The sequence below is a fragment of the Ambystoma mexicanum genome, chromosome 3q, assembly GCF_040938575.1.
Source record: "Ambystoma mexicanum isolate Mex_15411 chromosome 3q, UKY_AmexF1_1, whole genome shotgun sequence".
Taxonomy (NCBI): domain Eukaryota; kingdom Metazoa; phylum Chordata; class Amphibia; order Caudata; family Ambystomatidae; genus Ambystoma; species Ambystoma mexicanum.
In genome coordinates this window covers 1,230,686,729-1,230,702,592 of record NC_090926.1, presented here as the reverse complement: position 1 = coordinate 1,230,702,592, position 15,864 = coordinate 1,230,686,729, and the positions used below count along the sequence as shown (strand labels likewise).

Below are 15,864 nucleotides of genomic sequence, written 5' to 3'. Positions count from 1 at the left end.
TCGGACATCCAATTGGCGAGAGTTGTGTGCCATTCTCCGGGCTCTGGTGTACTTCAGGAGGTTGCTGATGGGCCGGGCAGTTTTGGTCCGGACGGACAATACGACAGCTTTGGCTTACGTCAACCGCCAAGGGGGTTCCGGCCGCTCCTTGAATGCCCTGGCAGCTCAGATAGGTGCTTGGGGGGAATCACATCTGGTGTCCCTGGTGGCTTCACATATCAGGGGGGTGGACAATGTTCGGGCGGATCTACTCAGCCGCCGGTTTCCCTCCTCGGTGGAACTGGTCCTCTCGACCCAGGTTTTTGCAGAGATCTGTGTCAGGTTCGGGACCCCTATTCTGGACCTGTTTGCGTCTCCAGCCTCAGCAAAAGTTCCCCTCTTCTGCTCTCGTTTTCAGACAGAGGGTGCGTGGGGGGTGGACGCCCTCTCTGTGCAGTGGCCTCAGGGTCTCCTTTATGCTTTTCCACCTATTCCTCTTCTGCCTCGGGTGGTTCAGCGCATCAGAATATCCAGGGTGACTGTATTGTTGTTCGCTCCGTACTGGCCCCGCCGGAGTTGGTTCCCCTCTCTGTTGGAGCTTCGGTGCCAGGAGCCTTGGCTGGTTCCGAAGTGGCCTTGTCCCCTTCTGGGGGAGCTACGGTTGGGGGTCCGCCAGATACAATGGGCAGTGTGGATATTGCACGGGCTAGGCTGATATCTCAGGGGTTTTCTGGTCCTGTGGTGGATTCCATAATGAATGCTCTTAGACCCTCCACTCTGAAGGCTTACGGCAGACATTGGAGCCATTTCCGGGACTGGTGTGGGCGGTCTGGGATTCCACCCCTGCGTTCTGGCCTCCCCGCTATCCTTCAATTCCTCCGGGATGGGTTTGACAAGGGCCTGGCGGTTTCCACGCTTCGCTCTCAGTGGGCCTCCATAAAATTCCTTTTGGGGGACTCTGATGAGCACTTGGATGGGGAGGTGTTGGTGGGGAAGTTGCTCAGGGGTTTTTCTTCTTCCCGTCCTTGTACTTATAAGGGGCTTCCTCCTTGGGATCTCCTTCTTGTCTTAAAGTTTCTTCAAGGGCCTCCCTTTGAGCCCATTTCCGAAATTGATATGAAACATCTGACGCTGAAGACTGCTTTTCTGATTGCCATAACTTCTGCCCGTAGGCTTGGGGAGATTGGGGCTCTGTTATGTGACCCCCCTTTCCTGAGGGTTCTGCCAGGCTCGGTGGTGCTGAGGTGTGATCCGAAGTTTCTCCCTAAAGTTGTTTCTCGTTTTCACACCTCTCAGGATCTGGTTCTCCCTGCCTTTTTTCAAAATCCGCAAACGCCAGAGGAAGTGGCTTGGCATAGCATTGATGTGCGGCGGGCGGTGTTGGAGTACTTGGCTAGAACTGCCCCTTTCCGCCGCTCTGACAGTCTTCTGATTACTTTTGGCCCGGCTGGGGCTGGGCGTAAGGCATCTGTAGTGTCCATTAGCCGATGGATCCGTCTTGTGGTCTCCATGGCCTATGTGGCTTCGGGCCTGCCTGTGCCTGCGCACGTTCAGGGGCGGTCCACCAGAGGTTTGGCGGTCTCATGGGCCAATGCTAGGGGGGTTTCTCTACAGGAGATATATAGAGCTGCCACTTGGGCTGATCAGAGCACCTTCATCAACCACTATAGGTTGAATGTCTCCCACTCGGGGGTTGGTTCCTTCGGGGTTGGAGTTTTGTCTGTGGGGATGTAATATTGGAGTTATTAAAGGTGTGTGTTTCTGCACTGTTTTGACTCTGTGTCTCATTGGGACCTTTTTCCCCGTTTGTTGCTTTGGTATACCTCATGAGGTAAGTACTGGGACGAGGAAGAGTGGACGTGGAGGTAATGTTCTGATTACTTACCGGTAATCTTCATTACTCCTAGTCCTACCCTTCCTCGTCACAGTACTGACGACCCTCCTCACCCTCCCTGCGGGGAAGGTCCCATGCTACGGCTTGGTAATATGAAACTAAGTGACGTGGGTGTGGGAGAGGAGTTATAGAAATAAGAAGAAATAGAAGAAGGTCCTGTGTCGGAGGCGGGTGCCTCATGAGGTAAGTACTGTGACGAGGAAGAGTAGGACTAGGAGTAATGAAGATTACCGGTAAGTAATCAGAACAATTCTCAGAAGGATGTTAAGGCATAGCTGCTACCATGATCCATTCCAATCTGTAGGTGCTTATCTAGTCCTGGTATGTTCTTTGCATTCTTGGACTTGTAGTCAGAGTTTTATAATGGCAAACATGGAACTACAAGCCCCAGAATGCAAAGAAAAAAACTGGATAAGCACCTACAGATTGGAATGGGCCACGTTGGAAACTATGTTAAGGCATCAAAAGCAACTTTGGCCTGTGATTCTCCTAGGCCATCCACACAAGACATATGCGTGAGGAGGTCACTCAGACATTCGGGTAATATCTCAGAGGAGTATATCCACTGCCTACGGTTATTTGTTCTGCAGCAAATTTAGACTCACTTCATACTTTTCTAATCCTTTAGAGGTTACAACATGTGGTTTGCTTTTCGCTGGGCTCTCAAGTTTCTCTCATGCCATGTGTGAATAGGTCTAAGGCCTAGCTTTAGTCTTTGCATTCTGAGACTTTGAATGCAGGACTACGAGTCCCAGAATGCAAAAAAAGAAACAGGACCGGATCACCTACTCATGCGTGGAATGGGGAATCTTAAGAGCCTTATATTCCATGAATTTCTCTGCTAAGGTCCTGCAAACTGTGGCCTCATGATGACCTTTTTCACGGATAAAAATTACGATTGGATGAATTTGAGCAGCAACTGAGACATGCAGGGTGATAATGCAGGTGCATAAGAAATCCAGCACTTCCATGGGGCTTTCTGAGCACACCAATGGAAGGTGCTTGATCACTTAGAACTAAGGTTACCAGATCACTCCATATCACTGAGGACACCATGTCCCAGTCCTTAGCTTTATTCACCTTTTTATTTAAGTCCATTGTATTAAATTGAAGTGAGCAAAGAATACAAGTTCCAGAATGCAGTTGGCAGAGGAATGAAAGCCCAAGGCATGATGTCGCATATGGGTTTCCTGCAGTAGCCTTACCTAGAATCTTCTTGAACTACAGCTCCTAGCATGTGTACGTTTTGGAAGCCCTGTATTTGGACAAAGGCCCATAACTCCAGCATGCTCTGGAATTGGGAATGTCTGGTTCAGTACACAGAGTTCCTGATTTGCAGCAAATCCCATCATGTACTGGGTTTTAGAAGCTTAGTTTTTGATTTATAGTAGCCTGCACCTCAGATCCCAACATGCCCCAAGACTGCATTGGCAATGTAATTCTAAACTATAACTCCAGGCATGCTTTGGGAAATAGAAGCTATGTGTGTTAATATGTTAAGTGGGCAACAAAACAAAGCATCCTCGTGTTTTTGAGCTTGGAATTTCTGTATATTGGCATAGTAACTTACAGTGTCAATTGCTCCTGGGTTCTGCAATGGGTGGATATGGGCCAAGTTATCCCTAGTATCACAAGTAAGTCATTAAAGCCTGGGTTTTCTAATATGCTGGTACTTGTGGTCCTGGATTTATAACACGAACACAAAACCACATGTCCCAGAATGCAAAGAAAAGCAGAGGCCTGGATGAGCAGTTCCCAAATAACTTGGAGCATGTTGGCATGTATGTAATGCAACCAGAGCTCCCAAGATTCCCCATCCCATTTGTAAGAAAGCTATCCAGTTCGGAGTATTCTTCCTTGGAATTCTGGGATTTGTAGTTCATCATTTTAAATGGACAAGATACAACTACAAGTCCCAGCTCTCTCGTGCATTGAATTTTGAAACACGAGCGCTCTGTGGCACACAAAGAACCCCATACATCCCAACATACGCAATTCCTTTTTTCCCTCCGTGGTGGGACTTGTAGTTCTGTTTTTCCCATTATACATCCCCAGAATGCAAAGAATATTAGGCCTGTACTAACAAAGACTATGGGATATGTTGGCATGTGTGTGACCCCGAGCTTCACCCCCCTCTTAGAATGTCATCAGCTTTGAAATCTGTAAAATGTCACACAGGGAACAAGAAATGGTCGCAATATACCTGGAGTATGCAATTATTAGGACATGGTCACCAGAACTACAGTTCCCAGGAAGCCATGGATTTGCGAGCTGTGGATTGGTTGGGAGGCAGTTGTACAGCTCTCGCGACATACCTGACTGGTTTGCGGCATGGAAACGTCCGCGAGCGGCAGAAGAACGACCCTGCGCGATGCTAGCAAGAAAGCGGAGTGCGGCCCTGGGTCACGCGCTCACCGAGCAACGGTCACGCGGGCTCTCCTTATGACGTCACCCAGGCTCAATTCTGCCCAAGCTAGAGTCTAGACACAGAAAAAATACCTCATGCAAAATGTCATCGCAGAAAGAATACCTCACAAAGGAAGAAATACTAATGTGTAAACTCGTTTTAATAAACAGCTAGCATACAGTGATGGCAGACAGCAAGTCCTACAAAAGGAAACAAAAATGGCCTGTGTAAGATTTAATGGCACGTGTCATGGGGGAACAGGGAACTAGAGAGCTGCGCAGAGATGTGGGATGTATAGAAGCTTTTCTTTTTAGAGCAGGCCCCGTGTCTGCTTTTGTGCTGCAAAGGTTTTTTTTCTCAAACTATTTCTGTACATAATTAGATAAAAAATTGTTTCATAATAAATAATGCACTTGCTGAAATGGTCCAACTGACGAGGAGCTGATCCTGGGGTGAAAAGTGTTGTGTCTTAGCAGAACGGCACTTTGCCCGGATACAAAGGAATCTGAGCTAACCAGGGAGTGGCGGTAATAAATGAAGACCCACTCCAGGGAGTGGCGGTAATAAATGAAGACTGCCGCTCCAGGGAGTGGCGGTAATAAATGAAGACTGCGCTCCTCACCCTGTGAAGCCGTATTTACAGCATAGCAACATCCTTGCCGACTTCATGTGTTAGGGCCTCAATACGGGGTTGCCAGAAAACCCGCTGGTAGACAGCTGGTTACATGGTTGCCGGAAAACCGCTGGTAGACGGCTGGTTACGGGTAACACCATAGCTCTCAACTCACATGCTTTTAGTGGGTGTCACCTGCCTTGTAAACAGCTGACTCACCCGCCAATCCTCCTGCACGCTCATTCGTTTCAATGGGCCTCTCACCCGCCAAAATTAAAATCGGGTGTTTTCACCTGCCTTTGCGACCCACATGGTTGAGAGCTATCTAACCCGATAACACCTTTACGCCGCCTGATATTCCGGTGCCACCGGGATATCACAAACAGCGGCGGTATTGGTAAATCCCCATTTCCTATAGGACTCCATGGAAATTGGCTCACTGAAGCACCAGCACCGTTGCTAACAGTGCCAGTGCCTCAGTGACAACCATCATACATGCCAACTTTCTGACACACCTGGGAGGGAGATTTCGTCTGGGAAATCGGGAGACATACATTTCCCATACATTTCCCCATAGCAATGCATTGTTGCTACAATCATTTTAGGCAGGAGAATGTGAAAAATAGCAATATTTTTCACTGAAAAATCGTGAGTCTCCTGCCTAAATCGGTAGGGTTGACATGTATGAACCATGCTGGTAGGGGCCTGAAAACTTGGCAGGGCAGACCTGCCAGGGCATCTGTGGCCCTTATCAGCATTGTTGTAGTATGGCGGGCTGGAAAAAGTGCTGGTACGTTACTGCCAGCACCCTTATTCCGGATCACCATACTTATAATGAGGGCCTTTGTGTCTGGCGGGGACTGTATTCTAAAGCCAGAACACCCTTTCTGCACCAGCCTAAAGAGGCGTTCATTAACTCCGTTAAACAGTGCCGTTAAACTCCACTGCACACTTTTCCCCATTATAAATATGGAATTTCTTAGACTGCAGTACCACTTTTCTAGTTTAAGTTTAAGAAAACGTTCTTACATTTGATAAGTGGCTGTCTTTTAAGAAATGTTTGCAATGCCACTGGGGGACTAATTCAGAGTATGTGCTAAATATAGCGTGGAAAGATGGCATTCTCCCCTCCAGTTTCCAGCACCATAATTCTGAGATGGGTGGAGATATTGGAGGGGATATGTGGTGCTTTCCAGCAGCAAAAGCTGCTAAAATCTATCTTTGTGGGGGAACGGTGTGCTCCAGTGGCTTAGCAAGCATTTGTAACCCCCGGGTCGGAGATTCAAGATAGGACCCTGGGCGCGTGAAGCCATGCCGGGGATTTTGAAATAATCATTTAAAAAAATCGTGCAGGAAATAAAAAATGACCTAAAGTAAGGGACCCTTATATGTGTGCACGCGAGGGTCCCTTTACTATGAAATAAAAAAAAATTGCTGGCGTTAGCGGAGTGCTGGTTAATGGAAAACCACTTCAACAAGGTTTCAGGCGCTCCGCTCTGCACCCTGACACTGCTGTGGCCTGGGCCATTATTTCAGCACTCCCTTGATTGGCAGGGAAGTGCCTGTAAGCATTGCTGCCCCCAGGACTCTTTTTATATTATTTTTTATTTACGAAACTGCTAGGTTTAATGTAATTTGCATATAGTGTCTTGTGTTTGCCCTTTTTATAGAAAAACTCACAAAACCCTGCTGGTGTACCGGAAAAGTGTATAAGTACGTTTTTAACTAAAAAGAACCGTACACCAGCATTCCTTTTGTTAGCCTTTCCTTTTGTGCTCCAGTTATTCTAACCTTGAGTTTTTCCTTAAGGGTATTTGGGGACCCTGCCTGTCCTAACCTCCTGGTTCCTACCCTTACCATCTTCCTAGCGAGGTACACTGGGGTGATCTTGAACCCAGGAGAGCAGGGTTTGGAGACAGGTAAAAGGCGGGTCAAGTTATAAGTGAAAGGTTAAGCTGTTTATTGTGTGCCCGCCTACACCTGTCTCCCAATAAGGTGCATTGGACCATCACTGCGTTACATTTTTTGGAGGCACTGCTAAAATCACCTTTGGTGTGCCTATACACTCCCTATCCTACCTACCTACCTACTACCTTCCTTTTTCCTTCCTGGGGTAGTGTATAGTTTGCTCGCATAAGTTTCCGTTTTTTTGCAATCATTTCTTTTGTGCAAGTTTTGGATAGGGTTTTGTATAAAGGATTATAATCACTGTGTTTTGATTTTACTGGATTTGCCACCTTATCTGACAGACAGGTACCATCCTCATGGATCAGCTTCATGTAGCCAGCTGGGCTGAGGGGATTAAGCCAGACCATTGCTTTATCATCAGTGGCGTCCCTTGGAGCACACCTCTACACCAGGTGCTCAGGTTGACAGAGTCCTGAGAGTACCTCACTGGCCAGGTTAAATGCCTGGGTAAAGCCCCTGGCCTAGCAGGAAACAGTATCCTGGTCTGCAATTGGCCGAAGGAAGTCGACCCAGAGGCATTGCCCCTTACCATCCATGGGGGAGATCCAATAGTGTCCTATCCTCTCTGAGCATTGAACACATGGTCAGGGTTGTAGGCTAGTGCACCAGTCACACCACATATGCTTATCCCAGATCCTGCTTTGGCCAGCCATGTGCCCCATCATCCTGCAGTGCCCGGTGTAGAGGTTGTATGTGATTTCACTGAATCATTTCTCCCAATGGTGAAATCTTCAAATGTTTTATTCTTTGAATTTCTTTTTTTATTATGCAGGGGGAGACACCACCCACTTCCCCCACCTTATCATATACCTTTACCCCATCTCCATCTATGTTTTAAAAATGTAACCACTTACCCAAACAAATTCGAAGAAAAAAAACTTCTAAGATTTCTCATTCGGGGATATGCTATTCGGTGAAATGCTGGTATTTGCAGTGTAGATGCCATCATTGCTGCGCCCGTAAACACTCCTATCTTACCAGGGCCTAGAGCGCGTGCCAGTGCTACACCAGAGGATAGAGGCACTGAACTGATCACTTCCTCCATGGCGGATGCTTTCAGGGACATGTTACACATGGGCATCGTGACAACATCTGAGTATGGCCCCTATGTCCGCCAGAGACCCTTGTGAGAAACCTGAAGGTGTCTCCCTGGCTAAATCCCAGGCATCTGTAATCCAGGTGGGCAGGACACGGCCATCTCTATTGGATCTAGTTCATGGGGGTGGAACAGTGAGGGAGTATCACCTGGATGGGGGGGTCCTCTGGGAGTGGGACACCGAAAGGTGAGACGCGGTATCCCCCTTCTTTCAATGCATTTTCCCCATCCCACCACATAGGACATTCAAAACCACTGCCCCCCTCCCACTTTTCCGACGCAGTTTACCTGACATGTCACAATACAAGGGTCAGGCAAAGTCAGGCAATTGATCAGAATCATACACACCTGATGGCCCTTTCCCTTCCCCACAGGGATAAAAGGTGGAGCAAGAGAGCACAGGACGAGCAAGGCAGACCGCACGATGAGACAGCTATCCAGACTCCGGCAGTTCAATAGGAGGAGAAAGGTGCCAAATATTGAGAGGCTGACGAGGAGCAATACGACCTTGCCCTTTTCGACAAAACCCTGCGAACCCTCAACTGAGAGAAACGTTAGACCGAGGACAATAGCCCAAGTGTGTTGCAGCAGATGTCAATGGCACATGGAGTGTGGCAACGCTGATAAGCAGGAGCGAGGGAAACTCCTGCTACCGTGGTACCGGCCTTGACTTTCAGTTACGAGGAAAGCCAAGTGGTTCATCACAACCAGTGAGTCAAGGAGACAGCCGTTAGAACTGGGCTGTGGTGAAGTTGCAAAGTGGCAAAGTAAGACATTTCAAAGAACTGTAAAATTGTAGAGGGAACTGGCATCACATGGGTGTTAACTCGAGAGGCTCTGTTGGATCCCCGTCTGAGTAAAACTACAGAAACCAGGAGGCCATAGGATAGCCGCCAAGATAGGTCAAAGTGGTCATGCAGGAAGTCAAACAAAATCCCCATATGGTTGAAAGCCTTTGACCTATGAACTATAAAGACAGCAAGAGAAGTGATCCCTGCTACATGAGAAAGCAAGGGGAGTGAATCCCAAATTCGTTGAAAGTGAATGTAAAGGTGAAGTTGGCAAGTGTGACTCCGGAAGTGAGATGCTGACGAGAAGGGACAAAGTCTTAAGTCAAAGGTGAACGCGGGAGAGGGATGTCAATTGGAACTGCTTAAAAGGACATTGAATGAGAATGGCTTGAGCCCGAACGCGTGAGATCCACGGATGAAACCGTCACCCAAAGTCCATTAAGAGAAAGAACTGTTGTTTGATTTGCAAAGTACAAATTATCGAGGGTCAGCGCCCAGAAGAGGGGGACCCAGGGGTGCATCCATCACCGAGAAATATGTAGAACAGAACTTTGAAGGGTGAAGGGATGAAGAATAATATCAAATTTGGGTGGACCAGATCAACCAGACGATACATGACTGGAGAGCTACAGACCAAGGAGAAGAGGTGTTGTGTAGTCCTGCATTGAGAGTCACCCAGGAGCTACGTGCCACACATCCAGACCCCACAGTGAAGGACATCATGTACATGCTGGATGGAGTGTTTGAAGCCACTGAGTCCAGTGTGGAGCTGATGGTGAAGTGCTACACTACCCACCTCCAACAGGGTGAGCGTCTCTCTGAATATCTGGCCAGGACTGAGCCGATTATTTAGCTGGCTTTGCAACAGAAGGGTATTGAGCTGAACAGCCTGAACCTGGTCAGGCTGAAACAGGTTCTGCACAGAGCCAAATCACTGCCACTGTTACTTCTGCAGCCACGACTCAAATCACCACTCTTTGGTAAACTGTCCCGAGAGGTGCGTAATCTGGAGGGCAAGATGGAGGATGCAGTGTACAGTCTACTGAGTCAACTGGTGTCTCCATACACTGCCCTGGAGTTAGATCTGTGACATCAAGTGGAGGAGTTGATCCAAAGCATCGAGGTGATGCAACTGCGGAGGGTGTAGGCCAAGCTACCACTTGTGATGACATCCAGGCCACTAGAGAACGGAATAGGCTCTACACCGCCACCCCAAGAGAGAGAAAACCAGCTCTTCCAGTGAGCTCAAGAGCCACGGCAGTCCCAAATGAACCAACAGCGTATCACACTGCTTTAGCCTTGGCAGTTCTGCCATAGGTGTGGACAGGAGGGCCACACCTTCCTTATGTGCACGAACTCACCAGATTACAACCACGTTGCAGCAATGTTCCAGGCCTTGAATAGGCCAACACAAGCAATTGCGGGAAACACCCGTGAGGAACAGGAAGTAGACACCTGAATCCTCAATACTACTACGTTCCGACCGAGCAGAGGCAACACCCAACAAGTCAGCGCCACCCAGACGGGCACAAAGCTGCAGTGACACCACCGGTGGGCGAGCCAGACTGGCTAGTCCACCCGAGAGGAAGATCACCTGAAGTAAAACTACCAGCAAGTGCAGCATCCGAACATCATGGGCAATACCTGATGGGCTCGAAGGACCAACAGCCACCATGACGATTGCCATCGCTGGTCAAAGGCGCGAGCGTTGCTGGATGGTGGCTCACAGATGACCATCGTTTATGAGCCGTTCTACAAAAAACACCTGGCGCATATCCCATTGGAGCCCCTGGCTGGGCTGAACCTTCTCGGCGTGTGAGACAACCTTACAAATATTTGGAGAAGCACCAGGAAGCACCTCTTTGCCGAAGACTCTACTCCATTACCGTTGAACCTCGCTGTGTTTACCTGTGGATTATTTACGAGTCCTTTTGAAACTGATTACGCTAAATATTAACGTTACTTGACAGCATACATCCAAACCAGGCCCATTTGGAGGGCGAGGCTACAAGAGAAGCCTTTCGCACGCACCAGCGCGCGCGCACCAAGGAAAGCACCAGGAAGAACCTCTTTACCCGAGACTCTACTCCATTACCGTTGAACCTCGCTGTGTTTACCTGTGGATTATTTACGGTATACCGGATTTGACCGCTGCTTTTGACCAATACATTATAGCAGTGGAAGTTCCATGCTCATTGCGCTTTTATTTTATTTTATTTTGAGTCCTTTTGAAACTGATTACGCTAAATATTAGCGTTACTTGGCAGCAAAATCCAAACCACGCCCATTTGGAGGGCGAGGCTACAAGAGCAGCCTTTCACGCACACCAGTGCGCGCGCACCGAGGGAAGCACTAGGAAGCACCTCTTTGCCGAGGCGGCGAGGCGGCGAGGTCTTCCGGGTTGCTCCAGCTCGGAATAGCGGCTGAGAGGTCGATATATAATGATTATTCAAACTCTTAAAACGGGCATGCCGTCTAGGATTGCTAAACTGCCACTGAGTGTGAGCCCCGCTCGCACTTCACGGACCTCCAGCACTGAATGCTCGACACATGTGAGAGCAAAAGGTAACAGGAATGGGCTTATGAATGCGGACATTCGTATGTTCTGTAAGAGCACCCTGTCAGCTCATAGAGCAAAGAGAGTGTCCGATGTGGAACACGTACAGAATGCAATAGTGGTCGGGAGTTTAGTTTAGTTTAGTTTATTATTTGATAATGCGCTCCAAACCCACGGGAGTGGGGAGCAACTTTCTTTTAACCCCCCTCTCGATCCCTTACAACCTCTGTTGCCCTGTTCACTCATGTCAGACAGTACGGCTCCAACACGGGCCACTGAGTTCCAGCAAATTGAACAGTCCATAACAGATACAGCCATATTAGACTCCTTGGCAATCGCTTTGAAAAAAATCATCGTTTGTTTCATGTCCTTTGAATTCTGTAGGCGATGCTGCCATTATAGATTTAGATGTTGATGATTCTGTGTTCTCGGACAAGTGCTTATCTGATAATTTGTCATGTTCGCCTGTGATGTTTTCTGAGGCTTCTCATAGCATTACTGAGTCTGTTTCTGTGTCTCTTCATTCCCAGGCATGCATCCTGCGCACTCACACACATGGCACCAATACATCTTTACATACTCGCAACCCTGACATGCAGGTGGATGTCACCCTACAAGCCATGAATTTGGCAATTCATTCACTGGGTAAATTATATCATCTACTAGATCAGAGGATGCTCTCACAGGGGGAAACATTATTAAAAAAAACTTGCTTTGCAACCCACGCATATGAAAGCTTTTGTGATTTCTGTAGCTTGTCAAACAAATCCAGTGGTTGCTCTGCGTTCACCGTCTTGCATTTCGCCCAAAGCGATTCAAAATAACGTGATGGTGGGAGCTCTTCCTTGTATTAATTCTATTATTTATGATTGCCCAGTTCGGTCACCCCCCCTAGCTTCGGTGCAGAATATGAGCTTGCAGGGGGCAAAGCCAGTTATTATGCCAATTCAGGCTAAAAGAATCTATACAATTTTTACTCCAACTGACAAGACCTCGTATAAAAATTTGGAGGGTCCTTTGACATCCAAAACTACAAACTGGTAACATTGTTGGAACTAATAAAGATCTAAAACTTCCTAAAAATCAGCCTGCACCCAAGCATGCAGGGAAGGCGGTTGCTAAACAGTTCCTCAAAGCCATCTCTATGCCTCATAAAAATAATTTCGTGGCTTCTCAAGCCATTAAAAAAAATATTTGCTGTTGAATCAGGCTAAGAGGAAAAATGGGCTTATTGAATCTAGCCAGGATCAGGCTTTGACCTACCCTCCCCTAGATGACCTAGTGAAAGAAGTCTCTCATTTGAGGCCAGTTAAAACTGCCTCTGCAAATAATTGTCAAGCACTTAGTTTCAAGGGAACGGTCTTGGACAAGGGTTCGGTAGGGGACTCCATGTGTGATGAGAGGATTTCTAGAGTTGAAATTCGGAAAGCGGTGGATGCATACATGGCTGGTCATGTACCGCCACATTTAGAAACATGCGCACAACCAGCAGTTTCGATTTCGGCTCGAAGCTTGGTTGGTAATACACAAGATAGAAACCCTTCTGCTTGTAAGGAGGTAACCGCAGGCCCCAGTGCACCCGAACCATCATCTGCAAAAATAGCAGTCACTTGTGCTTGCATAAACTATGTAGGAAGTAATGAGGGTGTTGTTGCTGAGGCTATACCCTCCCGTGATGGTAAATCTGCTCCGTCCGTTAAGCTGGGGTCCGTATCAGACCTCTCAGAAGCAATTTTGTCCTTAATTGAAAATGCTCTGGGAATCTAAAGTCAGGACCCAGGAAGGAAATGGTAGGCCAGACTGATGTCCCTAAAAATACTCAGGTGAAGAAGGAGTGCTTGAGGGCTAGACATCGCCCAGCTCTATGCTCTCTGACTTTATAATGTAGACCATCACCATCCACTCAATTCGATTTGAACCGAAGAGCGGTCATGGCAATTTGTTCTGACATCCAGACGCTAGAGGATATTGCTTCAGCAGACCTTACTCTGGTTGAATTCATAAACAAGCTAAGTTTAAATGCTGTAAGAATATGGATGCAATCTAGAGTAGTTCAAAACTTGATCTGGCAGGCAAAGGGTTCATCATATGATTTGGGTTTCTTGTTGAGCTCTGAAGATGGGGGTTTGGCTGTACCGCCATTGGAGATGGATCATGCTCATTCTCTAAATACTAAACCCCCAGATAGCTGTGATGTAAAGAAATAAAGTCAATTGATTGAGCCGTGTCCTTGTAAGCGTAGATCAAATCTGAATTAACTAGCTTCTCTTACTGTTCAGTTCACAACTTCTCTCATGAGTTGGAACTCACGTGGATTCCAACATCTCTTAAATAATGACCGAAGCAACCTGAGTAAATTTGATGTAGTCCTTTTACAGGAGACTTGGTTAACACTTCCCTTGATCTGGGACAACCATGAAGTCCATTTGAATCCTGCTTTGAAATCTGCATTGGGAAGACCGTCTTCGAGCCTATTAATTGCCGTAAAAGCTGGGCCCAGTGTCTTCCTCTAAGTTCTGGGCGGCCCCAAACAAGTTTATGTTGTTGGTCAAAGCTATACTTCAAGGCATTATGTATGCAATCCTCAACATATATTGGGATCCGGCCAGCATCACGGATGAGTGTTTTTTCAGGGACCTGAATAGTTTGCTAGGGCCTCATTACGAGTCCGGCGGCAACCAGCTGGTTTTTCCGGCTCGGTTACCACCGGACTCGTATTACCATTCCGCCTCCGTGACTCCCAGAATTACCAGGGCATTACGACCCTGGTGTCCCGGGAATTCCGGAGGCAGAATTCAGTAAATCCCCATTCCCATTGAGTCCCTTAGGACTCAATGGGAATGGGGAAGTGGAAACACCGGCACCATCTCGTGATGTTGCTGGTGTTTCCAGTTAATCTCTCAGTCAAATGGGACAGATGACCACCAATGTGAAAATGTGGGATTGATTTATAGTGATATGATTCAGGCATTCAGTCAATACAAGTCATCCGCTTGTAATCGTGATCGTAGGAGTCATCTGCATACTTTTGATAGACTGGTATATATAAGGAAATCGTCATATCGTGCTGAGTTAAGAAGGCTCTCAAGGCTTCCTCTTCCCCTCAGAGTGGTTCTTACTCATAAAGCTCAAACGGCCCACACAAATTGGATGAAAGGCCACAGATCAATGCTTTATCAGAGAGATGGAGCCAATATGCTAAGGATATTGGCGGAGAAATACATCTCCAAAATGTGGTCCGTTTTGAATCAAACGAATAGCGTTCACCAAATTGATTTGCAAACCTCTGCAGTTGATACACACCAGTGGGTCTTTTATTTTGAACATTTGTATTCACTGCCTTTAGGATGCATGTCTTTGGATCCGCTATGTACATCAGCCGGGCTCTGCCTGAACCTAGATCAAAATGAAATCATGCAACTAATCAAAACAGCTAGCAACTTGCGAGTGGTAGGCCCGGATGGCATTTGAAACTATGTTATGAAAGCCCATCCGGAGATTTGGGCTTCTATTTTAGTCAACATATTTTCCGCCATAAACCGGCTACAGAAATTGCCGAAATCATGGACTCAAGCCATCACAGTCCCGATCTATAAGAAGGGTGACCGTCAATCACCTGTGAGCTATCGGCCAATTTCTCTATTGGATGCACCGGGCAAAATATTTTGTCGAATAATCCTTAGAGAACTTAACGTATGGGCGGATGAAACACATCTGAAAGATCCCTTTCAATCGGGTTTTGTGAAAGGATTGGGCACAATACTGAACATTCTTGCCCTCTTCTTGATACAATCACAGCAAGTTGCTTGTGGTCAACCTCTATATTTGGGCTTTATTGATTACAAAGCTGCCTTTGATTCAATAGATCGGACGTTGTTGCTCACAAAGCTTCAACGACATCATTGTCCTTCTACACTAATAACCTTGATAATGCTACTCCACACAAATACATCTATGCGTGTTAGGATCAATCTGGACGGCAAATTGTCTCTGACAATTATCACTCAAAGAGGTTTAAAGCAAGGTTCCGCCCTAGCTTCCTTCCTGTTTAATGTTTTTTTATATTAGACATAGGATCCTCATTATTGAACTGTATTGGTGATCCCCTGTGGATATGCATTCAAAAAATCCCATATTTACTTTATGCGGACAATTTGGTTTTGATATCTCAAACCCCTATGGGTTTCCAAAACATGTTAAATCAATTAGGATCTTATGCGTTGGACAATAACCTAGTCATTAATACATCAAAAACGCAAATTGTGGTGTGTAACAACAATACGTCTAGAAAGTATCATCATTAATGGCAATTACAACAGTGTGACCTTTCTATGGTTTATCAATACAAGTGCTTAGGTGTGACAATCCAGCACAAGAAAACGGTAATCCAGTTAGCTTGTGAAATCAAAACCAAATTGCAATCCCTAATATCCCAATCGAAGATACTTGTGAAAAAATTTGGAAAGTTCTCCTTGAAACATAATGTGACCTTCTACAAGATGAAAGTAACACCAATTCTCTTGTATGGAGTGGAAGCTATACTCCCTCAGGAACGCAAG

The 15,864-nt window shown here is 46.8% G+C and overlaps 1 protein-coding gene across 1 annotated transcript in view; it reads right to left on the bottom strand.

The window, feature by feature from the left end:
* Window positions 1-4,268, bottom strand: part of LOC138581981 (coiled-coil domain-containing protein 159-like) — a 461,570-nt gene extending 457,302 nt beyond the window's left edge. The window contains exon 1 of the mRNA XM_069652881.1: window positions 4,189-4,268. Within this exon, the coding sequence (XP_069508982.1) occupies window positions 4,189-4,206 (18 nt within the window). The 5' untranslated portion in view covers window positions 4,207-4,268. The remainder of the gene's footprint in view (window positions 1-4,188) is intronic.
* Window positions 4,269-15,864: the final 11,596 nt, after the last annotated feature.